The 26,761-nt window shown below is 52.4% G+C and overlaps 1 protein-coding gene across 3 annotated transcripts in view; it reads right to left on the bottom strand.

The window, feature by feature from the left end:
• The window catches only part of LOC147114009 (A disintegrin and metalloproteinase with thrombospondin motifs 2-like), a 413,260-nt gene that overhangs the window by 138,330 nt on the left and 248,169 nt on the right, over positions 1 to 26,761 (bottom strand). For all 3 annotated transcript variants that reach the window (XR_015079327.1, XM_085995519.1, XM_085995518.1), the window contains exon 5: positions 9,454 to 9,537. Coding sequence is in view for 2 of the 3 variants with exons in the window: in XM_085995519.1 (XP_085851645.1) it covers positions 9,454 to 9,537 (84 nt within the window). In the remaining variant the exon portion in view is untranslated. The remainder of the gene's footprint in view (positions 1 to 9,453; positions 9,538 to 26,761) is intronic.

Here is a 26,761-nt window from a genome sequence, read left to right as displayed (position 1 = left end):
CTCCTCACCCCTCGATCCCCTCTCCTCTCCGTCGATCCCCTCTCCTCTCCGTCGATCCCCTCTCCTCCCCCCTCGATCCCCTTTCCTCTCCTCACCCCTCGATCCCCTCTCCTCCCCCCCTCGATCCCCTCTCCTCCCCCCTCGATCCCCTCTCCTCCCCCCTCGATCCCCTCTCCTCTCCTCCCCCCCTCGATCCCCTCTCCTCTCCTCCCCCACCCTCGATCCCCTCTCCTCTCCTCCCCCACCCTCGATCCCCTCTCCTCTCCCCTCGATCCCCTCTCTTCCCCTCAATCCCCTCTCCTCCCCCCCCTCGATCCCCTCTCCTCAACCCCTCGATCCCCTCTCCTCCCCCCCTCGATCCCCTCTCCTCCCCCCCGATCAACTGTCCTCTCAACCCCTCGATCCCCTCTCCTAACCCCCTCAATCCCCTCGCCTCACCCCCCTCGATCCCCTCCCCTCTCCTCCCCCCTCGATCCCCTCTCCTCCACCCCCTCGATCCCCTCTCCTCACCCCCTCGAACCCCTCTCCTCACCCCCTCGAACCCCTCTCCTCTCCCCCTTGAACCCCTCTCCTCTCCTCACCCCCTCTCTTCTCCTCACCCCCTTGATCCCCTCTCCTCCCCCCCTCGAAACCCTCCTCACCCCGTCGATCCCCTCTCCTCCCCCCTCGATCCCCTCTCCTCTCCCCCTCGATCCCCTCTCCTCCCCCCCTCGATCCCCTCTCCTCCCCCCTCAAACCCCTCTCCTCTCCTCTCGATCCCTGCTCCTCTCCTCCGCCCGATCCCCTCTCCTCTCCTCCCCCCCCCGAGCCCCTCTCCTCTCCTCTCCCCCCCCTCGATCCCCTCTCTCCTCTCCTCCCCCCTCGATCCCCTCTCCTCTCCTCCCCCCCCTCGATCCCCTCTCCTCTCCTCTCCCCCGCCTCGATCCCCTCTCCTCTCCCCCCCCTCGATCCCCTCTCTCCTCTCCTCCCCCCCTTGATCCCCTCTCCTCTCCTCTCCCCCTCGATCCCCTCTCCTCTCCTCCTCGATCCCCTCTCCTCTCCTCCCCCCCTCGATCCTCTCTCCTCTCCCCCCTCGATCCCCTCTCCTCCCCCCCTCCTCTCTCCTCCCCCCCGTCGATCCGCTCTCCTCTCCCCCCTCGATCCCCTCTCCTCTCCTCCCCCCCGATCCCCTCTCCTCTCCTCCCCCCCTCGATCCCCTCTCCTCTCCCCCTCGATCCCCTCTCCTCCCCACCTCGATCCCCTATCCTCTCCTCCCCCCCTCGATCCCCTCTCCTCTCCTCCCCCCCTCGATCCCCTCTCCTCTCCCCCTCGATCCCCTCTCCTCTCCTCCCCCCCTCGATCCCCTCTCCTCTCCTCCCCCCCCTCGATCCCCCCTCCTCTCCCCCCCCCGATCCCCTCTCCTCTCCTCCCCCCCGATCCCCTCTCCTCCCCCCCTGATCCCCTCTCCTCCCCCCCTGATCCCCTCTCCTCCCCCCCGATCCCCTCGATCCCCTCTCCTCTCTTCCCCCCCTCGATCCCCTCTCCTCTCCTCCCCCCTCGATCCCCTCTCCTCCCCCCCCTCTCGATCCCCTCTCCTCTCCTCCCCCCCTCGATTCCCTCTCCTCTCCTACCCCCCTCGATCCCCTCTCCCCCTCGATCCCCTCTCCTCCCCTCAATCCCCTCTCCTCCCCCCTTCGATCCCCCCCCCCTCCTCAACCCCTCGATCCCCTCTCCTAACCCCCTCAATCCCCTCGCCTCACCCCCCTCGATCCCCTCCCCTCTCCTCCCCCCCTCGATCCCCTCTCCTCCCCCCCCGATCAACTCTCCTCTCAACCCCTCGATCCCCTCCTCGATCCCCTCTCCTCCCCCCCTCGATCCCCTCTCCTCCCCCCTCGATCTCCTCTCCTCCCCCCTCGATCCCCTCTCCTCCCCCCTCAAACCCCTCTCCTCTCCCCTCGATCCCCGCTCCTCCCCCCCTGATCCCCTCCCCCCCTCGATCCCCTCTCCTCTCCTCTCCCCCCCCTCGATCCCCTCTCTCCTCTCCTCCCCCTCGATCCCCTCTCCTCCCCCCCTCGATCCCCTCTCCTCTCCTCTCCTCCTCGATCCCCTCTCCTCTCCCCCCCTCGATCCCCTCTCCTCTCCCCCCCTCGATACCCTCTCCTCCCCCCCTCGATCCCCTCCCGTCTCCTCCCCCCCTCGTTCCCCTCTCCTCTCCTCCCCCCCTCGATCCCCTCTCCTCTCCCCCTCGATCCCCTCTCCTCTCCCCCTCGATCCCCTCTCCTCTCCTCCCCCCCTCGATCCCCTCTCCTCTCCCCCTCGATCCCCTCTCCTCGATCCCCTCTCCTCCCCACCTCGATCCCCTCTCCTCTCCCCCCCCCTCGATCCCCTCTCCTCTCCTCCCCCCCTCGATCCCCTCCCGTCTCCTCCCCCCCTCGTTCCCCTCTCCTCTCCTCCCCCCCTCGATCCCCTCTCCTCTCCCCCTCGATCCCCTCTCCTCTCCTCCCCCCCTCGATCCCCTCTCCTCTCCCCCTCGATCCCCTCTCCTCGATCCCCTCTCCTCCCCACCTCGATCCCCTCTCCTCTCCCCCACCCTCGATCCCCTCTCCTCCCCCACCCTCGATCCCCTCTCCTCCCCCACCCTCGATCCCCTCTCCTCCCCCACCCTCGATCCCCTCTCCTCCCCCACCCTCGATCCCCTCTCCTCCCCCACCCTCGATCCCCTCTCCTCTCCTCCCCCACCCTCGATCCCCTCTCCTCTCCTCCCCCACCCTCGATCCCCTCTCCTCTCCTCCCACACCCTCGATCCCCTCTCCTCTCCTTCCCCACCCTCGATCCCCTCTCCTCTCCTCCCCCACCCTCGATCCCCTCTCCTCTCCTCCCCCACCCTCGATCCCCTCTCCTCTCCTCCCCCACCCTCGATCCCCTCTCCTCTCCTCCCCCACCCTCGATCCCCTCTCCTCTCCCACCCTCCATCCCCTCTCCTCTCCTCTCCCACCCTCCATCCCCTCTCCTCTCCTCCCCCACCCTCGATCCCCTCCCCTCTCCTCTCCTCCCCCACCCTCGATCCCCTCTCCTCACCTTCTCGATCCCCTCTCCTCACCCCCTCGATCCCCTCTCCTCACCCCCTCGATCCCCACTCCGCACCCCGTCGAACCCCTCTCCTCACCCCCTCGATCCCCTTTCCTCTCCTCACCCCTCGATCCCCTCTCCTCTCCGTCGATCCCCTCTCCTCTCCGTCGATCCCCTCTCCTCCCCCCTCGATCCCCTTTCCTCCCCCCTCGATCCCCTCTCCTCCCCCCTCGATCCCCTCTCCTCCCCCCTCGATCCCCTCTCCTCTCCTCCCCCCCTCGATCCCCTCTCCTCTCCTCCCCCACCCTCGATCCCCTCTCCTCTCCTCCCCCACCCTCGATCCCCTCTCCTCTCCCCTCGATCCCCTCTCTTCCCCTCAATCCCCTCTCCTCCCCCCCCTCGATCCCCTCTCCTCAACCCCTCGATCCCCTCTCCTCCCCCCCTCGATCCCCTCTCCTCCCCCCCGATCAACTGTCCTCTCAACCCCTCGATCCCCTCTCCTAACCCCCTCAATCCCCTCGCCTCACCCCCCTCGATCCCCTCCCCTCTCCTCCCCCCTCGATCCCCTCTCCTCCACCCCCTCGATCCCCTCTCCTCACCCCCTCGAACCCCTCTCCTCACCCCCTCGAACCCCTCTCCTCTCCCCCTTGAACCCCTCTCCTCTCCTCACCCCCTCTCTTCTCCTCACCCCCCTTGATCCCCTCTCCTCCCCCCCTCGAAACCCTCCTCACCCCGTCGATCCCCTCTCCTCCCCCCTCGATCCCCTCTCCTCTCCCCCTCGATCCCTCTCCTCCCCCCCTCGATCCCCTCTCCTCCCCCCCTCGATCCCCTCTCCTCCCCCCTCAAACCCCTCTCCTCTCCTCTCGATCCCTGCTCCTCTCCTCCGCCCGATCCCCTCTCCTCTCCTCCCCCCCCCGAGCCCCTCTCCTCTCCTCTCCCCCCCCTCGATCCCCTCTCTCCTCTCCTCCCCCCTCGATCCCCTCTCCTCTCCTCCCCCCCCTCGATCCCCTCTCCTCTCCTCTCCCCCGCCTCGATCCCCTCTCCTCTCCCCCCCCTCGATCCCCTCTCTCCTCTCCTCCCCCCCTCGATCCCCTCTCCTCTCCTCTCCCCCTCGATCCCCTCTCCTCTCCTCCTCGATCCCCTCTCCTCTCCTCCCCCCCTCGATCCTCTCTCCTCTCCCCCCTCGATCCCCTCTCCTCCCCCCCTCCTCTCTCCTCCCCCCCGTCGATCCGCTCTCCTCTCCCCCCTCGATCCCCTCTCCTCTCCTCCCCCCCCGATCCCCTCTCCTCTCCTCCCCCCCTCGATCCCCTCTCCTCTCCCCCTCGATCCCCTCTCCTCCCCACCTCGATCCCCTATCCTCTCCTCCCCCCCCTCGATCCCCTCTCCTCTCCTCCCCCCCTCGATCCCCTCTCCTCTCCCCCTCGATCCCCTCTCCTCTCCTCCCCCCCTCGATCCCCTCTCCTCTCCTCCTCCCCCTCGATCCCCCCTCCTCTCCCCCCCCCGATCCCCTCTCCTCTCCTCCCCCCCGATCCCCTCTCCTCCCCCCCTGATCCCCTCTCCTCCCCCCCTGATCCCCTCTCCTCCCCCCCGATCCCCTCGATCCCCTCTCCTCTCTTCCCCCCCTCGATCCCCTCTCCTCTCCTCCCCCCTCGATCCCCTCTCCTCCCCCCCCTCTCGATCCCCTCTCCTCTCCTCCCCCCCTCGATTCCCTCTCCTCTCCTACCCCCCTCGATCCCCTCTCCCCCTCGATCCCCTCTCCTCCCCTCAATCCCCTCTCCTCCCCCCTTCGATCCCCCCCCCCCTCCTCAACCCCTCGATCCCCTCTCCTAACCCCCTCAATCCCCTCGCCTCACCCCCCTCGATCCCCTCCCCTCTCCTCCCCCCCTCGATCCCCTCTCCTCCCCCCCCGATCAACTCTCCTCTCAACCCCTCGATCCCCTCCTCGATCCCCTCTCCTCCCCCCCTCGATCCCCTCTCCTCCCCCCTCGATCCCCTCTCCTCCCCCCTCGATCTCCTCTCCTCCCCCCTCGATCTCCTCTCCTCCCCCCTCGATCCCCTCTCCTCCCCCCTCAAACCCCTCTCCTCTCCCCTCGATCCCCGCTCCTCCCCCCCTGATCCCCTCCCCCCCTCGATCCCCTCTCCTCTCCTCTCCCCCCCCTCGATCCCCTCTCTCCTCTCCTCCCCCTCGATCCCCTCTCCTCCCCCCCTCGATCCCCTCTCCTCTCCTCTCCTCCCCTCCTCGATCCCCTCTCCTCTCCCCCCCTCGATCCCCTCTCCTCTCCCCCCCTCGATCCCTCTCCTCCCCCCCTCGATCCCCTCCCGTCTCCTCCCCCCCTCGTTCCCCTCTCCTCTCCTCCCCCCCTCGATCCCCTCTCCTCTCCCCCTCGATCCCCTCTCCTCTCCCCCTCGATCCCCTCTCCTCTCCTCCCCCCCTCGATCCCCTCTCCTCTCCCCCTCGATCCCCTCTCCTCGATCCCCTCTCCTCCCCACCTCGATCCCCTCTCCTCTCCCCCCCCCTCGATCCCCTCTCCTCTCCTCCCCCCCTCGATCCCCTCTCCTCTCCTCCCCCCCCTCGATCCCCTCTCCTCTCCTCCCCCCCTTGATCCCCCTCTCCTCTCCTCCCCTCCTCTCCTCCCCCCCTCGATCCCCTCTCCTCTCTCCTCCCCTCGATCCCCTCTCCTCCCCTCCCCCCTCGATCCCCTCTCCTCCCCCCCTCCCCCCCTCGATCCCCTCTGCTCCCCCCTCGATCCCCTCTCCCCTCCCCCCTCGATCCCCTCTCCTCCCCCCTCGATCCCCTCTCCTCTCCCCCCCTCGATCCCCTCTCCTCCCCCCCTCGATCCCCTCTCCTCCCCCCGCTCGATCCCCTCTCCTCCCCCCGCTCGATCCCCCGCTCGATCCCCTCTCCTCCCCCCTCCTCTCCTCCTCCCCCCTCGATCCCCTCTCCACCCCCCTCTCTCCTCCCCCCCTCGATCCCCTCTGCTCCCCCCCTCGATCCCCTCTGCTCCCCCCCTCGATCCCCTCTCCTCCCCCCCTCGATCCCCTCCCCTCCCTCGATCCCCTCTCCTCCCCCCGCTCGATCCCCTCTCCTCCTTCGATCCCCTCTCCTCCTCCCCCCTCGATCCCCTCCCCCCCTTCGATCCCCTCTCCTCCTCCCCCCTCTCCTCCTCCCCCCTCGATCCCCTCTCCTCCCCTCGATCCCCTCTCCTCCCCCCTCGATCCTCTCTCCTCTCCCCTCGATCCTCTCTCCTCGATCCCCTCGATCCTCTCTCCTCGATCCCCTCTCCTCCCCCCCTCGATCCCCTCTCCTCCCCCCTCGATCCCCTCTCCTCCCCCCTCGATCCCCTCTCCTCCCCCCATCGATCCCCTCTCCACCTCCCCCCTCTCCACCTCCCCCTCTCCTCCTCCCCCCTCTCCTCCTCCCCCTCGATCCCCTCTCCTCCCCCCTCGATCCCCTCTCCTCCCCCTCGATCCCCTGTCCTCTCCCCTCGATCCTCTCTCCTCGATCCTCTCTCCTCGATCCCCTCTCCTCCCCCCTCGGTCCCCTCTCCTCCCCCCCTCGATCCCCTCTCCTCCCCCCCTCGATCCCCTCTCCACCTCCCCCCTCTCCCCTCTCCTCCTCCCCCCTCGATCCCCTCTCCTCCCCCCTCGATCCCCTCTCCTCCCCCTCGATCCCCTCTCCTCCCCCCTCGATCCCCTCTCCTCTCCCCTCGATCCTCGATCCTCGATCCTCTCTCCTCGATCCCCTCTCCTCCCCCCTTGGTCCCCTCTCCTCCCCCCTCGGTCCCCTCTCCTCCCCCCTCGATCTCCTCCCCCCCTTCAATCCCTTCTCCTCTCTCCCCCCACGATCTCCTCCCCCCTTGATCCCTTCTCCTCTCTCCCCTCCCCCGATCTTCTCTCTCCCCCCACCCCTTCAACCCACCACCATTCTCGTCCCCCCCCCGCCCGCTCCGATCCCCTGACCTTCTCTGCACGGAGTGAGGAAAGACTGGATCGAGTACACATGCACCGTACCAAACTGAGGTGTATGCGCAGAGGCCAGAACACCGTGGAAATAATCAGAGTTTGCAAATGGAGCAATCCCACTAGCACCAATCTCATGCTCCACTTTACCCTTCATCAGGCAGAGGGTTTGGATCCTGTGTCACTCCATCACTTGCCACAGACTGTTTCCTGTCTCCACAATTAATTTGGCATCTATTTCTTTTGCCTTTGGAAAGGCTAAAAAATGTACAGACAATATTTGCAGCTTAAAGAAAGACTGTAACAATTTTTTACCCCCTATGCAGCCACTTTTAACATCCCTTTCTCTTATCCCAGCAGCTCTTGAATGGTTGCTGGGTTACTTCCCTCCCCTTTCTCGATGTCTCAACATCAGTCCCATTATAGGTGGGGAGTCATTGAAAAATGAATTAGGGCTAATCACAGTAAATTCAATTCGATTCGCCCTGCTCCAAATTGGTGATCTTTTCCAGCGCCGATTGCCATTTTAGGACAGAACTGGGTGGAGCACGTTCCGCCCTGTTTCAGCTGGCTTCCCGCCTAAGAGGAGCCCAGAAGATTGGTTTAATTTAATTTTGTGGGGTTAGGAGGAGCAGGAGTGCTCTTCCAGGCTCCACAAAGACAAACTGGGCTGCTGCCAGAATCCCCTCCTCTTGAACACGGATCCCTTCCTCCAGGGCATGTCTGGCAGAAGGTGGTGGCAAAAAGTTAATGGAGGAGGTGACCTTAACTGTTTTCCGGGCCCGAGGGCTGGCTGGGCCACCTAATATGCAAGCCCGCCAGTTGATTGTTAATGTGGCACGGTCCATGCCACCGATCAACACTATTGGGCGGTCGGCTACCCGAACATCGCACGGAGGGAAAATCTACCCCAATATTTGCCCATGTATGTAACCACTTACCTTTAAGTGGGCAGATCTCTTTAAGCTTGGGCTGCAAGCTAGAGTTTCTGCATGCCTCATTAGACTAAGCTACTGGTGCAAAGTCAAAGCTGTGTTGAGAGCTCAGGTTAATTATTCGAATAGCCTGACTTCAGAAAGTTGCACATAGTCGGTATGCTGCTGGCTAGTTTTACCCTTGCAACCAACAATTCTCAGCAGACATTTTGTCAATTCCTATTTCCAAAATTTGGCAAGTGTTTCTCAACATCTTCAAGTACACATGCAAAAGGAGAATCCAGAATTTTACAAAAACAGATGCTTTCTCTGAAATATGTATACATTAAACTGGCCAGGGTTATCACTGTAGCAATGAGATGGCCTTAATTAAGGCTGACACAAATGCTGACCTCAGATTACTACTTCCAGAACTACTATTTGTGATGGAGTGGGAACTCGCACCGAGTCAAAACTGATGGAATAATTAAGTTTGCTATCTATTTAAAGATTTCTATTAAAGTGCAGTGGACCTCGGAGAGCGTGGAGAGATGAATTATTGATCAGTATACACGATGTGCCAAAATTCTCAGCCCCAGTGGCATATACCAGGTGTAAGCAATGCCCGGCACAGACTCAAATTCTGGCAGGAGCTGGAAGTCTCAGATCTCTACCAAATCCCAAGTGGGTGAGGAACAGACTGAATCTTCTTCCTCAAATATGGCCCATGATGTTGGAAAGGGTGGCGCCAAGAGATGGGATTTCTAATGCCCAGAATTTCCTTAGTCTTGGCCTCACTGCTGCCCAGCTATCTGGACATCAGGATGAACCTGGCGCACAGTTCAGCTCAGCAGTGTAACTGGGGCCATCTGCCAGGGTCCCCCTTAAAAATACAGATACCATGAGTGATATCAGCCCCTTTATAAAGGGGATGATTGGGCAGCAATTAAAACGTTTTCCGAGGCTGGCCAAATAATGGCCCAGGAATTCAGGTCTCCACGGGTGAATGAAGCATTCCCTGCTCCGATTGGCTCCCCATGGCCCACGTGATCCCAGGGGACGCATCGAACTAACTGCGCCCCTGGGATACGCAAGCACTGCGCGCCTGCAGTTGGAGGAGGCCCAGGATCGCAATTCCACGGGGGCCCACAGCTCAACGGCCGGCGCGCAAGTTAAGTGCAGGTCGGGGGCTTACACCCGCGGGAAGCCCCCAACACGAATTTCTGGGCCAATGTCTTTCCAGGACTGACTTTCTGTCCTCCTCCTAAGTAGCAGGCACCCATGAAGACCCATACTGGCCCAGGCACCTGCAAACATCTGCAAAGTAGGTGATCCTGCCCTGGCCCCAGCTAGTCCAGCAAGGTCAGGAGCAGAGCCCATTCCACCAAACTTGTACCAGCGAAGGGGGCAGAGGAATTTTGGCCCCTATGTATATAAACAACACCTCGATTTGCTGGGACTATAAAAGTAGAGCATGTTTACTTTATTGGAGGCTTCACATCCACTCAGACAAAAACAGATTTTCTATTACCTTTCCATAACCCAGCATGATTATTCGCACCAACACAACATTGACATGGGCTCCCAGAGACTCATCGTGGTAAATCTCATTAACCTGTAGGAAAATAAAAACACATTTGTAATAGACAACAGTAAATTGTTTATACGAAAGCATTATAAAACTAAGTTGACACCAACATCATAAATTCCTATCCAATGATCAGATTTTATTTTTGCAACTATTCCTTTTGGATCTAAAACTGAGCTGCAATTTAAAGCTGAGCATATCCTAGTCACATTACAACTCCCAAAGGAAATTAATAAAATAAGTTATGCAGCTCGGTGACAATAATATGCCCATAGTAATCAATAGGCAATATCCCCAAGTTCATTAAATGGAAATTTGCTAAATGAATAATGTATCTGCAAGCAAAAAATTAATCCAAAAGAAATGATATCGCATTAACAGTGATCTTCATTGTACTGAGGATTTATCGAATTATCTTGAGAGTCACTATTACTGACAACTATCACAGCCAAAGAGTATTATTATTTAGCATTTCCAAAGTGTCAGAAATAAATGGAGTTCTAAACTCTCAATCATATCCTAAATGGACAGGAGTCTACAACACAATATAATCTAAAACCTGTAAGTGGCCTCAACTTCTTCGTCTCCAAACACTGACCAAATGCAGCAAAAAAAACTGTCACTGTTCTTATGAGACCAAGATTCATGCTGGAGTTGTGACAATAATGAGGGGCTCAGTGGTGTTATTAACCCTTGTAATAACTTGGCAAGCAGTGTGTAGCTCAAAATTTTCTGGCATTGCCGAAATCACATTAATCAGTAAGAAGCAAAGCAAACTAAAGCAGAATTTGAGTCATTATCTGCTTAACACTTTCTAATGAGATTGTTTTAAAATGTCAGGAATTTGAAGGCAAATTTAAAATTAATGTGTGTACCTCCTGGAGTCAGACATTGTGAACTGATTCATTATGCCAGCCACATCTACAGCACACTGGATTATCTGCAGGCTTAAAGAGCAGCCGGTTTTGATTAAATGGCAAAACCAGTTAGAAGTTCAGGACTACTATAAAATTACAGAGCATTAGGGACATATGATCACACTATCCAATTAACAGTTTTTTTTATCCTTGTGCTTAAATAACAGCCTAATCTTTTTATCAAATACATGACAGTTAAAAACTCAGAACAATCTGCGCATATTTCAGTTTAACAGGTAAACAGCTATGATCTTTTTAAACACTCTTTAAACACGGCAGTTTTCATTGAGAAGTTCCTATACAAAAACTGCTTAAACACTACAGGTATTAAGGTATTTTATAGATCGTGGCAGATTCAGAGTTCATCCTCTAGACACGAGAACCAAATTTGAACCAGTCTAGGTTAATTCAACGGATACCTGAATTTAACCTGTTCAGAAACTTTTGGGGAAGAATCTCTCAAGTTAGAAATGGAGAGGCTGTTTGACTGGATCTTTGACTAATTTGGAGAGATAAAATCCATGGGCCATTCTCCACCGTATTATCATATATGTGAACACTGAAGATACCACCAGCAGACCAAGCGAGATATCCATCCAGACAGAGACACAATAATGTACTATGAACAAGCATAAAGAAGTTATCTGACTTCTATCAATCCCTTTCAGGTTTAATGAACACCACCAAATCATGTAGTAGGGTGGGGTGCAAAACATAATGACTAACAGCAACACTGGCCATTGACAGTGAGTGCAACAACTTATTTTTCAAACCCGGGTCCAGTAATTGGAACGATCTCACCATGCCAAAAACCAATGAATAATTGGAGTAAGCTTTTTCACAAAATACTCAGCAAGATTAAAATGAGAAGTTATATGTAAATTATACATAATACAACCTATATCATAGTATAAATGGAATGTTATATAACTTAAATAAGTTATATTATAATACCTTATAAGGTAAGATTATTATATAATAACTTAAAAGGCAAGGTTACCTTGTTTAAATTGGGCTCAAAAACATAAGTGTAAATTAACTGGTTCTATGTTCTCAGCTTCGAAAGAAGCACAGGTTGGAGAATTAGCACTATAGAGATGATGGGGGAAAAATTCGGTATCGACCATTTTGGGGCACTAACATCACCCAGGCGCAAATTTTAATGCCTGGTGCTAATTACCGCCGGCAACCGCAAAATTCAGTTTTAGTACCCCTAGAGGGAAGTGGAGCGCTAAATCAAGTGCTACACACTCCTGTTAGGGCGCTAAGGTCAGAGAGCGGGGCGCTACTTCAGAGCGCTACTCAAGTTCTGGCGCTGTCAATTACAAGTACTCAGACAGACTGGCACCTTCCAGTTCTTAAAGGGGAGGTTTAATCATGCTGCACAGCCTCACTCTCATCATTGCTGCTTGTGACCTGGGCCTGCAAGGAGCTGCAAAACATCAATCTCAAATCTCATGGTTGATCAGAGGCCTGGGGAGAGAGCTCGCCGGTTCAGCGACCAGGCACTGGAGGCTCTGGTTGCGGCCATGGAACGCCGACGGGCAGTGTTCTTCTTGGACACTGGCAGGAGGCCATTGCCACAGGACTTCAAGAGGATGTAGAGAGTGGTGGTCCAGTACGTCTTGGCCAGAAGTGGCCGACAGGACTCCCACCCAGTGCTGCAAGTTCAATGACCTCACTCGGGTGGTCAGGGTGAGTACATGCTTCAAAAACCTCTACATCCCACATCTCAACCTCACTCAGTGCACAGACGGTATAAACCACCAAATCCCCAACACTCACCCACCAACTATGCCCACCTACTAAAAGTCACATCCACATCTCACACCTTACATGCATTAACAGCTATTCAACTATGGTAGGCACATCTGCCAAACACATGGCTACAAACTCACTCACACGCTGTCCTTTTTCTTGCAGGCCAAGCTTGCTCATAACAGGAGGGAGCAGCAATGCACAGGAGGCGGTCAGGCGGAGCTGCACCCCTTTACAGACCTGGAGGAGCGAGTGTGCAGCATTATCGCGGCCCAGGTCGTGGGCGCTGTAGTCGTCGGAGATGTCGACCCCCTTGGGTACAACAACGGTATGTTCATCACCTCTCCCTCTTCTCTCATACCACTTCCCCCTCATACCACAAGCCCTTCCCACTTTCCATCTAAGTATACTGTCTCCATTCCTTGCTCCCTTCCGCCCCCCTCCCCTGACGTTAAACCCACTCTTGTACCTTCCTGCTTTCAGATAATCAGCCACCATCTGACCAGCCTGTTCCTCAGCCTCCCAGTGGCAGCGACGCGGGAGAGGAGGAGGAGGAGCACCAAGCGGGAGCCTCACTGCCTGTATCTCCCGAGGCCGAGACAGCCAATAATGGGGCCACGCGGTCACTGGAGGGGAGCAGAGGAAATGGCTCTGATGTGGGTGAAGCTCTGGGGCCCAGCGGGCTGCAGCAACGCCACGGGGAAAGGGAAGCTCGGGGGCCATCTCCACGGAGGGCGAGTGCGCGCACAAGTTCTGCTGCACAGGACTCAGGTGAGGACCTCCATGTGGAGGTGATGACCACACAGGCGATGAGCATGCACACTGAGCTCTTGGGTGCAATGGCAAGGGTGCCCGAGAGCATGGATGCACTGGCTAGGAGCGTGGAGGAGTCTGCCTCCAGCATTGCTCTCATCTCTGCGCAAACCTTTGAGCGCATCCTTGGCAGTTTGCAGAGGATGGTTGCCATGCAGAGACTGTGGGGACCCAGACCTCATGCCGTGTGTCATGGGTGAGGTGGCAGCAGCTATTGCAGCACAGGCTGAGGCAACACAATGGTTTAGCGCTGTAATGGAGTCAGTGGTTGGTGGCATCCAATCTCAGACTGCTCTCATGCAGTCTCAGATTGATGCCACGCAAGCGCTGATGCTGCCATCGTTGCTGGGTCACCCACTGTCCACCGGGGATCTGATGGTGCCGCAGCAGGCCAGCAATCTGTGCTCGAACAGATTTCTCCAAATGCTGAGGTTCTGCCCCGGGGGAGTGGCAGTGTGTTGGTCGGATGCTGTCCTCTCTGAGGATGACAGCATTCCTGCTCCCACCACTGCCACTCCACCATTGCACTTGTCGCAGCCTGTAACCCAGCCATCCCAGACTGCTGCCGCCCATGCTGAGTTGGTGCAGTCTGCAGCCGGGCCCTCCAGGCCCGGAACTAGTCGAGGGCGTCCTGCAAGGCCATCTACAGTCTCTGGCTCCCAGACTCAGCAGCCTTCCGGCAGCTTTGCTGCAGCCACTGGGGCCACATTACGGAGGAGCAGTAGGGTTGGGAGAGGGGAATTGCAAAGGGGAGGGAAATCATTGAGGAGGGCCCAGTAAATAAAATGTTAATAACAAATCGGGGGGGGGGGGGGGGGGGGGAGTGTGTGTACAAAAGTTGATGTGTTTGTAAATATATTGTTCAGTTTGGTAAGAAAGAGTTCCATTTGCTAAGAACCAGTTGTGTTTGCTCATAAATTGTTGTGTTTGTTTATTATTGGTTATGTTTGATGAGAGAGTTGTGCAGAATAATAAATGTTTATTTCGACGTAGCAAATTTTGTGGTGTTTCTCATTTGAGCTTTGCTCGGTCATAGGGGCTGCGAGTTGGCTGTAATGATGTGGTTGTTCTGTGCAAAGGCCATGGGCTCTCTCATTTATTGGAAGCGCTGTGTAATGAGGCAATCACGAACGGCCCTTGCAGAAGCAACATTGAGAGGCTCCCTCCTACGTTGGTGCTGTTCCTCCTCCTCCTTCTTCTCCTGAGGTGGACATGCAATCCCTGGTGGCAATGGCTGGGTCCTCAGAATGGCCAGGTTGTGCAGCATGCAGCACACAACAATGAAAAGGGAGACTCGATCATGGAAGTACTGCAGGGCTCCTCCAGAACGGTCAAGACAGCGGAACCGTTGCTTTAGCACCCCGATATTGTGTTCAATCAGGTTCCTGGTGATGCTATGGCTCTCATTATGCATGCTGAGCAGGAGTGTTGGGGTTGCGGAGGGGTGTCATGAGCCAGGTGGCGAGTGGAAAACCCTTGTCTCCGAGCAGCCAGCTGCGATCTTCATGTGGTGGGTGGAACAGTGCTGGGACTCCGGTCTGTCGCAGGATGAATGCATCGTGGCTGCTGCCAGGCTAGTGGCCATTGACGGCGAGGATGCGCTGTCTGTGGTCGCACACCAACTGCACATTCCCAGAGTGGTAGCCTTTGCAGTTGCGGAACACCTCTGCATCGTGATGAGGTGCCCGCAATGCCACTTGGGTGCAGTCAATGGCGCCTTGAACCTTGGGGAAGCCCGCTTTCCTTGCAAAGCCACATTAGCATTCACGCTGTTTGTCTCGGGTCATGGGGAATGAGATGTACTCCCTTCTCCTTCTGTACAGAGCATCTGTGACCTCCCGGATGCAGCAATGGATGGCGAACTGTGAAATGTTTGCAATATCCCCTGTTGAAGCCTGGAAGGAGCCGCTGGCGTAGAAATTGAGAGCGACTGTGATCTTCACTGCCACTGACAGAAATGTCCTGGTCCTGAGCAGAGGCTGGAGCTCTGGCTGCAGGAGGTAGCAGAGCTCTGCGACCACCTCCTTGCTGAAGCAGAGCCTTCACAGAAATCACAGAAATCACAGAAACCTCACAGTACAGATAGAGGCCATTTCGGCCCATCGAGCCTGCACCGACACATATCCCACCATATCCCCGTAACCCCACGTATTTAATCCCCCTAACACTAAGGGTCAATTTTTATCATAGCCAATCAACCTAACCTGCACATCTTTGGACTGTGGGAGGAAACCGGAGCACCCGGAGAAAACCCACGCAAACACGGGGAGAATGTGCAAACTCCACACAGACAGTCACCCGAGGCCGGATTCGAACCCGGGTCCCTGGCGCTGTGAGGCAACAGTGCTAACCACTATGCCACCGTGCTGCCTTCTAAGGCACTGCTCCTCTGACAGATGAATGTAGGAGAACTGCTCCCGGAATACCCTGGGAGGGTAAGGTCTCCTGTTGGGAGCCCTGTTGGCCCTCCTCCCTCTGGCTACATTTTCCAATCTTTCTCTCCGCCTCCGCTGCCTCCGATGGTGATGCTGGAGGGCGAGGTCCAGTGCCAGTACAGTCCCCATTAAGTGTTGGAAATGTTGCAGTATCAATAGCAAGACAAATGAACCTGGTAAAGCAAAACTCTTTCAAGCAGGAAAACCTCGATTGGATCTTAACGCCTGTCTGCTGCTGTCAAAGTGACAAGGCAGCACTGTTTGCCGACAATAAAAAACAGGAAGCGCACGCCCTTAAATAGCGCTCCTGAAGCTGCCAGCCAACGACAAACCGCCTCCTCTACCTGTCGTTCCTAACGGCAGGCACTGAGGCAGGGGGCGAGAATGAATTTCCGGTCTGGGGCGCTACCGGGGCGATGCACGGCCGGATGACGTCACGTTATCTTTAATGGGGCATTGTTGCCATACTGGCAAGTTGTTGGGCAGATTTTGTTTCTGAAACAGTCTTAATATTTTACTCAAATTCTATTGTACTGATTACGGAGTTAAATTTCTCACAGAGAAGCAGCTTTATCAATTGCAACACAAACATTTGCAACTTTTATAAAACCTCAGTTTAAAAATGTGTTGGGAGTAGGTGGGATCAATGACTCTGATGTAACTGTACCAACAACTCACTTCATTGCACACTCTTCTGTTTTATGAGTGTTCGTCACTGCCTTAGCCAAGCAACAGTAAACCAATACAATAAACACAGGCCAGCCGTCTCAATTTCTCTGCTCCCCTCACTCACTCCAACCTAACTCCCTCTGAACTTGCAGCACTCCATTCTCTCAGATCCAACCCCGACATTGTCATTAAACCTGCTGACAAGGGTGGTGCTGTTGTTGTTTGGCGAATCGACCTCTACCTAACGGAGGCTGAACACCAACTTTCCGACACCTACTCCTACCTCTGCCTGGACCATGACCCCACTACCGAACATCAAGCCACCATTTCCAAGACCGTCACTGACCTCAAATCCTCTGGAGATCTTCCCTCCACGGCCGCCAACCTCATAGTCCCCCAACCCCGCACAGCCTGCTTCTACCTCCTTCCCAAGATCCACAAACAGGACTGCTCTGGTAGACCCAACGTTTCAGCCTGTTCTTGCCCCACGGAACTTATCTCTTCCTATCTTGACTCTATTTTTTCTCCCTTTGTCCAGTCTCTTCCCACCTACATCTGCGACTCTTCCAACGCCTTCCGCCACTTTAACAGTTTCCAGTTTCCTGGCCCCGACCGTCTCCTTTTCACTATGGACGTCCAATCCCTCTACACCTCCATCCCCACCAGGATGGCCTGAGGGCGCTCTGTTTCTTCCTTGAACAGAGGCCCAACCAGTCCCCATCCACCACCACCCTCCTCCGCCTGGCTGAACTTGTTCTCACATTGAAAACTCCTTTGACTCCACTCACTTCCTCCAAATTAAAGGTGTTGCTATGGGAACCTGTGTGGGTCCCAGCTATGCCTGCCTTTTCGTGTGATATGTGGAAAACTCTTTGTTCCAGTCCTACTCAGATCCCCTCCCTCACCTCTTTTTCCGGTACATTGATGACTGTATCGGTACTGTTTCCTGCTCTCGCCCCGAACTAGAAAATTTCATTCACTTTGCTTCCAATTTCCACCCTTCCCTCACCTTCACATGGTCCATCTCCGACTCTTCCCTTCCCTTCCTCGACTTCTCTGTCTCCATTTCTGGCGATAGGCTATTGACAAACATTCGCTACAAGCCCACTGACTCCCACAGCTACCTGAACTACACTTCCTCCCACCCTGCTTCGTGTAAGGACTCTATTCCATTCTCCCAGTTTCTCGGTCTCTGCCGCACTGCTCTGACGATGCCACCTTCCATACTAGTGCTTCCGACATGTCTTCCTTTTTCCTTAAACGAGGATTCCCCTCTACTGTGGTTGACACGGCCCTTGACCGTGTCCGTTCTATTTCCCACACTTCCTCTCTCACCCCTTCCCCTCCCTCCCGGAACCACGATAGAGTCCCCCTTGTCCTCACCTTTCACCCCACCAGCCGCCACATTCAACGGATCATCCTCTGCTATTTCTGCCACATCCAGCGTGATCCCACCACCAAACACATCTTCCCCTCACCTCCCCTTTCACCTCCCCTTTCAGCATTCCGAAGGGACCGCTACCTCCGCGACACCCTGGTCCACTCCTCTATCACCCCCAACACCACTTCCCCTTCGCCCGTCACCTTCCCATGCAAGCGCAGGAGATGCAACACATGCCCTTTTACCTCCACCCTTCCCACTGTCCAGGGCCCCAAACACTCCTTCCAGGTGAAATAGGGATTTACTTGTACTTCTTGCAATTTAGTATACAGTATTCGCTGCTCACGATGTGGTCTCCTCTACATTGGGGAGACCAAACGCAGATTGGGTGATCGCTTTGCGGAACACCTCCGTTTAGTCTGTAAGGGTGACCCTGAGCTTCCGGTCGCTTGTCACTTCAATTCTCCGCTCCACTCCCACTCTGACCTTTCTGTCCTCGGCCTCTTGCACTGTTCCAATGAAGCTCAACATAAGCTCGAGGAACAGCACCTCATCTTTCGGACTCAACATGGAGTTCAACAATTTCAGGCCATAGCCTCTGCCCCTATCCTTTTTTTTCCCCCATTTATTTTATTTATTAATTATTATTTTATTTATTTTTTCTCTCTCTCATATGGCAGCTGTCTTTCATTCTGCCAGTGCCATTTACACCTCATCTAGAGCCATCTTTTGTTTCCTAACTTGTCCCATTACCATCTCCTTTTCCCTTGCACCATCTCTTAATCTCTCCTGCCTTCCATCCTATCACAGACCTTCCCTTTTGTTCTTTCCTCCCCTCCCCCCTTTCCCTGCTCCTGCACTTGCTTAAAAACCTGTTCCATCTCCAGCTTTTTCCAGTTCTGACGAAGGGTCATCGACCTGAAACGTTAACTCTGTTTCTCTCTCCACAGATGCTGCCTGACCTGCTGAGTATTTCCAGCATTTTCTGTATTTATTTTACAATAAACACAGTTCCTGTCTTAATCTAAAGATGCAGTAAATTACGGAGTAGCTTTTTTCTTTGCATCTTATTGTTATTCTGAAGAAATATGCAGTGAATTCAGAAGGACACTTCTGTTCATACACGGTAAACACCTATGACACTTGCCTAAAATATTGAGCAAGCGGAGTATCTAAGAAATTAGACAAGTACACAAGTAGTGATCTTATCTCCTCAAGTTATAAAAGACCTAAAGGGGCATTCCTGCTAAGGAGGCCAAGAACATTTGTATCATAACAAGCAGAAAATAAGTCAACTTAGAAAGATAATGACCAATCTGGACAACATAACATAACTAAACATAAGGCAGTTTTATGTTGAACATGTTACTGCCATACATTGTAAGGCAGCATGTCTCACAATTACTTCTACTGACATCAGTAGCAATCATCATCAAAGTAGCTCTAGCAACAATTGTGACTGCAAACTGTTTACTTCTGAAATATTAAAATGGAAAGTTTTCTGAATTTAATTTAAATTTCTATCCTGTTCAGCTCCAGCTCATCAATCATCACTGCACAGCATATTGTACACTGCCACATCAAAAGAGAACTAAATAAAAGGAGAGCATTAAATAACAGAAGAGGAAAGGAGAAAGAATTTTAAAGGACGTGGATCAAAGAATGAGCGAGAATAAGGCAGAATATAGTGAAAAACTGAGTAATTAGATTTGCAATCTAACTGTTGAGAGTAAGCACACCAGCAAATTGGAACGGCCTCCGATAGACCTCGATGGAATCTGGAACAGTACCCATGGATTGGAGGGTAGCTAATGTTACCCCACTATTCAAAAAAGGTGGTAGAGAGAAAACGGGGAATTATAGACCGGTAATCCTGACATCGGTAGTGTGGAAAATGCTAGAGTCCATTATAAAAGATGTAATAGCGGAGCACTTGGAAAACAGTGACAGGATCGGACAAAGTCAACATGGATTTACAAAGGGTAAATCGTGCTTGACTAATCTACTGGAATTTTTTGAGGATGTAACTGGTAAAATAGATAAGGGAGAACCAGTGGATGTGGTGTATTTGGACTTTCAGAAGGCTTTCGATAAGGTCCAGCATAAGAGATTAGCATGTAAAATTAAGGCACATGGGATTGGGGGCAAGATACTGACTTGGATAGAGAACTGGTTAGCAGACAGAAAGCAAAGAGTTGGAATAAACGGGTCTTTTTCCGAGTGGCAGGCAATGACTAGTGGGGTACCGCAGGGATCGGTCCTTGGACCCCAGCTATTCACAATATATATTAAATGATCTAGACAAGGGAACTAGATGTAATATCTCCAAATTTGCAGATGACACAAAGCTGGGTGGGCGTGTGTGCTGTGAGGAGGATGCCGAGAAACTCCAGGATGATTTGGACAGGTTGGGTGATTGGGCAGAAGCATGGCAGATGCAATATAACGTGGATAAATGTGAGGTTATCCACTTTGGTGGCAAAAACAGGAAGGCAGATTATTATCTGAATGGCCATAGATTGGGAGAAGGGGAAGTGCAACGAAACCTGGGTGTCCTTGTGCACCAGTCGCTGAAGGTAAGCATGCAGGTGCAGCAGGCGGTTAAGAAGGCAAATGGTATGTTGGCCTTCGTAGCGAGAGGATTTGAGTACAGGAACAAGGATGTCTTGCTGCAGTTGTACAGGGCCTTGGTGAGACCACATCTTGAGTATTGTGTGCAGTTTTGGTCGCCTTATCTGAGGAAGGATGTTCTTGCCATGGAAGGAGTTCAGCGAAGACCCACCAGGCTGATACCTGGGATGGCAGGAATGACGTACGAGGAGAGATTGGGTCGATTGGGCTTGTACTCGCTGGAGTTTAGAAGAATGAAGGGGATCTCATCGAAACCTATAAAATTCTAACAGGACTAGACAGACTAGATGCTGGAAGGATGTTCCCGATGGTTGGGGAGTCCAGAACCAGGGGTCACAGTCTAAGGATAAAGGGTAGGCCATTTAGGACTGAGACGAGGAGGAATTTCTTCACCCAGAGAGTGGTGAACCTGTGGAATTCTCTACCACAGAAGGCGGTAGAGGCCAATTCATTAAATATATTCAAGAAGGAGTTGGATATATTTCTCAAGGCTAAAGGGATCATGGGGTATGGGGAGAAAGCAGGGACCGGGTACTGAATTTGGATGATCAGCCATGATCGCATTGAATGGCGGAGCAGGCTCGAGGGGCCGAATGGCTCCTGCTCCTATCTTCTATGTTTCTATGATACTTGCGGACATATGACATAACCTGAGGCTGGTGTTGAAATTAGATATTGCCGTGGTATGCACAAGTAAGTTGCAATCATACACATTGGCAGACATATGGAAGTATCTATATTTTTTCAACTGATCAACGTTTTGTTCAAAGTCTTAGCTGAATTGAAAAATATTATTTATTTAAAGCTCATTTTTTAAATTGATCAGCGTTCAAACTTGTGTATACATGCATCTTTTTTTCTGCAGCATAGTAGTAGCTTTGTTAGTTTTCAACACTATTCTCAAGTCAAAAGGGCACGTGTCTAAGATACTCTACAACATACAGTCACAAAATGGGAATTACTGGCCCTTTTGACAATAAGTACCAAGCAAAGCACAAAAAACAAAAACAGTCATTAAGTATAAGATTTCCCTTTCATGAAACTGTGTTGACTCTGCCTAACCATATTTTGATTTTGCAAGTGCCCTGTTATCATGTCCTTAATAATAGATTCAATCATTTTCCCTACTACTGATATCAGGCTAACTGGTCTATGTATTGATTTCTTTGTGGGTTCAATGACGAGACATTTATGAAAGAGAATGTCTTTTAATCTAAAGTTTGTTCAACTCTTTTTAAACAGCATTACAGGAGACATCATGCTAGTGATCCATCTAGAAGGAAACTGAAACTAACTCAACTGCTTGTCTCTCACATGACCTCTGCTGGTCAGGCATAAGTAATCAATACATGCAAACATGCTGGTAAGGCATCATAATCAAACAGGCAAATAACATCACTATTTGCTGATATCATTACATCTCCCTTTCTTAGCTGCCTGTTTTCTCTCTTCTTCCTTTCTTGTGCAGCAGGGTTACATTTGCTACCTTCCAATCCACGTGGGCCATTCTAGAATCTAGAGAATTCTGAAAGATCAAAACCAATGTATCCACTATCTCTGCAGCCACCTCTTTTAAAACCCTAGTGTGTAGGCCATCAGGTCCAGGGGATTTGTTGTCTTTTAGTCCCATTAATTTCTCCAGAACTTTTCCTTTACTAATATTAAATGTTAGATTTCAGGAGATGGTTCTATTCACAGGGATTAGTGGAGACCTCAGGAACAGGCTGCCAGCTAAGAGTCCTTCAAGAGTAAATTGGGCCTGTTCCTGGCTGAGGTGGAGATCACCTCTTACAGAAGGTAAGTACTGCAGGAAATACAGGGACAGAGTGATCTCCTGGACGAGTTTCGATCACCTAGATGGGTCGGAGAGGAATTTCCCAGATTTTTTCTCCCAAATTGGCCATTGGGTTTTTTATCTGGTTTTTCGCCTCTCCCGGGAGATCACATGGGTTCGGGTGGGATGGAGAGTGAAAGTAGATTTGAGGTAAGGATCAGATCAGCCATGATCTTATTGAATGGCGGAGCAGGCTCGAGGGGCCGATTGGCCTACTCCTGCTCCTATTTCTTATGTTCTTATTAATTACTTTAAGTTCCTCACTCTCATTCGACCCTTGGTTCCCCACAATTTCAGTATGTTCTTTGTGTCTTCTACTACGAAGACAGATACAAAATATTTGTTTGCTATCTCTGCCATTTCCTTATTCCCCATTATAATTTCTCCTGTCTGTCTCTAAGGAACCCACGTTTACTTTTGCTAATCTCTTCCTTTGTACATACTTGTAAAAACTGTTACAATCTGTTTTTATATTTCTTGCTAGTTTACTCTCATTCTATTTTCTCCCTTTTAATCAATTTCTTGGTCATTCTTTGCTGATTTTTAAAATCCTCCCAATCCTCAGGCTTACTACTCTTTTTGGCAAATTGTAAGCCTCTTCTTTTAATTTAATACTATCCTTAAACTTCTCAGTTAGCCATGGTTATACGACTTTTCCAATGGAGTTTTTATTCCTCAAGGGAATGTATATTAGTTGAGAATTATGAATTATTTCTTTAAATGTTTTCTATTGCTTACCTACCATCATATCTTTTAATCTAATTTCCCAATCTACCTTAGCCAACTCACCCCTTATACCTCCAGAATTTGCTTTGCTTAAATTTAAGACCCTTGTTTCAGACTTAACCACATCATTCTCAAACTTAATACAAAATACTATCATATTATGATCACTCTTCCCCAGAAGATCCTTTTCTATAAGATTACTAATGAACCCTGTCTCATTACACAAAACTAGATCTAAAATAGCCTGTTCTCCAGTTGGTTCTTTGACATATTGTTCTGGAAAACTATCTCAAATGCATTCCATGAAATCATCCTTTTATCAATTTGGTTTGCCCAGTCTATATGAAGATTAAAGTCCCCCATGATTTTTACATTATCCTTGTTACATGCTCCTCTAATTTCCTGTTTTATACTCTGTCCAACACTATGATTTATGTTAGAGTGCCTATAAACTACACCCACCAGTGTTTTCTGTCCTTTGTTAATTCTTAGCGCCACCCTTACTGATTCTACATCCTGATTTTCTGGGCTAAGATCCTTTCTCACTACTGCTTTAATCTCATCCTTTATTATCAGGGCTACCCCACCCCCTTCTCCATTTTGCCTATCTTTTCTAAAAGTCAAGTACCCTGGAATATTTAGCCCCCAACCTGGCAACCACATCTCAGTAAGGCTACTAGATCAAACCCATTTATCTCTGTTTGTGCCATTAATTCATCTATCTTGTTACAATGTTTCATACATTCAGATATAGTGCCTTTAATTTTAACTTTTTACTAGTTTTTCCCTGATGTGGCCTTAGTCGCTAATGCTCTATTACCATTGTTAAACTCGTTGGGGGAAAAATTCAGTTGGTTAGCGCCTGGCAGGGGCACTAACAGGGTGCTGATGCAGTAGCACCACAGCAAGGTGAATCCAGCGGCGCACAGCAAATCTGGTCCCCCTGTAGTTAACAGTTACCACCGGGGACCTCAGCGCCAGGTAGATCGTGACGCTCACTGGGTGCCCAATCTGCAAAATTCATTTTTGCCCCCTGACTTAGCACCTCGCCCCGACAGCGACAAGGAGAGGAGGCATCAAGCAGGCGGATGCCGGCTCCAGGGGCACTATTTAAAGGCATCCTCAGTAATGAGTCGCAGCCATCAGGTTAGTGCTGTTTCACTGATTCCTTGTCAGTTTGACATTGTGAAACCGATTCATTCAGTCATTTAAAGGTTGTTTAGTATCAGGAGTGTTGTGGCTACCAAAAAATTCATTACACTTATTTTCACAAGTTATCAAAAGTGCTACACTTGGTTACATTAATGGAGGCTTTACTGACAGTTGACCTCGCCCGCCAGGATCTATAGCGGAGGGAGCGAAGGCAGCAAGAAAGATTGGAACATGTGGCCAGAGGGAGGAGAAGGGCCATGAGGGCTCTCAACAGGAGGCCTTACCCTCCAAGGGTATTCCGAGAGCACTTCTCCTACCTCCAATTAAGCGAGGAGCAGTGTATTTGAAGGCTCCGCTTCAGCAAGGAGGTGGTCACAGAACTCTGCCAGCTCCTGCAACCAGACCTCAAGCCTCAGATCAGGGCGACCACCGCTCTCAGTGGCAGTCAAGGTCACCGTCGCCCTCGATTTCTTCGCCAGCAGATCCTTCCAGTCTGCAACAGGAGATATAGTGAACATCTCGCAGTTCGCTGTCCATCGCTACATCCGGGAGGTCACAGAGGCTCACTACAGTAGGAGAAGGGTCTACATTTCCTTCCCCATCACCAGAGAGAAGCAGGAGGAATGTGCAGGTGGCTTTGTCAGGATAGCAGGCTTTCCCATGGTGCAGGGCACCATTGACTACACCCACGTAGCTTTGCAGGCACCGCATAACAATCCTGAGATCTTCCGTAACCGCAAAGGCTACCACTCACTTAATGTGCAGTTGGTGTGCAACCACAGACAGCGAATCCTTAATGTGAATGCCCGCTATCCTGGAAGCAGCCATGATGCCTTCATCCTGCGCCAGCACACTTCCAGCCACCACGTCAAGCTCGAGGGTGGCTGCTCGGAGACAAGGGCTATCTGCTCTCCACCTGGCTCATGACTCCCCTCCGCAACCCCAACACTCCTGCCCAGCACTCATATAATGAGAGCCATGTTGCCACCAGGAACATCATCGAGCAGACCATTAAGGTGCTCAAGCAATGGTTCCGCTGCCTTGACCACTCGGGAGGAGCCCTCCAGTATTCGGCTGAGCGGATGTCCCATTTTGTCGTGCTCTGCTGCATACTCCACAACTTGGCCATCATGAGGGCCCAGCCCATGGCACCAGGGATTGCGGGACCACCTCAGAAGGAGGAAGAGGGAGAAGAGGAGGAGGAAGAGAAAGAGGAAGAGGAGGAGGAGGAAGAACAGGAGGAGGAGGAGGTGGAAAAACAGGAGGAGGAACAGGAAGAGGAACAGGAGGGAGGGAGGGGGCAGCCATTTAATCGGCCTTCCAGAAGGGCAGTCTGTGACCGCCTCGTCAGACTGTGGATCGAATGAATTAAACCCCAGATCCCCATTGCTCACCACATCCCCATCATTCCATCCCTGTTGCAGGCCATACATAAGAACATAAGAAGTAGGAGCAGGAGTAGGCCATACGGCCCCTCGGGCCTGCTCCGCCATTCAATAGGATCATGGCTGATCCGAACCTAGACTCACGTCCACTTCCCTGCCCGCTCCCCGTAACCCCTAATTCCCTTATCAGCTAGGAAACTGTCTATCTCCGTTTTAAATTTATTTAATGTCGCAGCTTCCACTGCCCTCTGAGGTAGCAAATTCCATAGATTTACTACCCTCTGGGTGAAGAAGTTTCTCCTCATCTCAGTTTTGAAACGGCAGCCCCTTATTCTAAGATTATGCCCCCTAGTTCTAGTCTCACCCATCAGTGGAAACATCCTCCCCTCATCCACCCGATCAAGCCCCTTCACAATCTTATATGTTTCGATAAGATCACCTCTCATTCTTCTGAATTCCAATGAGTAGAGGCCCAACCTACTCAACCTTTCCTCATAAGTCAACCCCCTCATCTCCGGAATCAACCGAGTGAACCTTCTCTGAACTGCCTCGAGAGCAAGTATATCTTTTCTTAAATATGGAAACCAAAACTGTACGCAGTATTCCAGGTGTGGCCTCACCAGTACCCTGTATAACTGAAGCAAGACTTCCCTGTTTTTATACTCCATCCCCCTTGCAATAAAAGCCAAGATTCCATTGGCCTTCCTGATCACCTGCTGTACCTGCATACTAACTATTTGTGTTTCATGCACCAGGACCCCCAAATCCCTTTGTACTGTAGCACTTTGCCGTTTCTTTCCATTTAGATAATAACTTGCTCTTTGATTTTTTCTGCCAAAGTGCATAACCTCACACTTTCCAACATTATATTCCATCTGCCAAATTTCTGCCCACTCACTTAGCCTGTCTATGTCCTTTTGCAGGTTTTTTATGTCCTCCTCACTCACTGCTTTCCCTCCCATCTTTGTATCGTCGGCAAACTTGGATACGTTGCACTTGGTCCCCTCCTTCAAATCGTTAATATAGATTGTAAAGAGTTGGGGTCCCAGCACTGACCCCTGCGGAACACCACTAGTTACTGATTGCCAGTCTGAGAATGAACCATTTATCCCCAGCGCAAAGCTAAAATGAGAGACACCACAAAATAATCCAAACTGAATTAATACATTTATCAATAATCAGTGAACACATATTTACAGCAACATTATTACCTATTCACCCTTGTGCAATCCCTTAGTGCCTGTCGTTACTGTGCCTTTGCCTACTCTAGTGCTCCTACGAAGTGTTGGCCCAGTGGCTGCAGCATGGCTGGGGGAAGGCTGCTGAGTGTCCGTGCGGGGGACTTCAGATGGCCTTGCAGGGCGCCCTCGACTAGCTCTGGGCCTGGAAAGCAACATCTCAGCATAAGAACATAAGAAATAGGAGCAGGAGTAGGCCATTTGGCCCCTCGAGCCTGCTCCACCATTTAAAGAGATCATGGCTGATCTGATTTTGGCCTCAACTCCACTTTCCTGCCCATTCCCCATAACCCTTGACTCCCCTGTTGCTCG

This window comes from Somniosus microcephalus, chromosome 8 (genome assembly GCF_052327205.1).
Source record: "Somniosus microcephalus isolate GS21.2 chromosome 8, FLI_Smic_1.0, whole genome shotgun sequence".
Taxonomy (NCBI): Eukaryota; Metazoa; Chordata; class Chondrichthyes; order Squaliformes; family Somniosidae; genus Somniosus; species Somniosus microcephalus.
The sequence above is the reverse complement of the archived record's forward strand: the minus strand, read 5'-3'. Positions and strand labels throughout refer to the sequence as shown.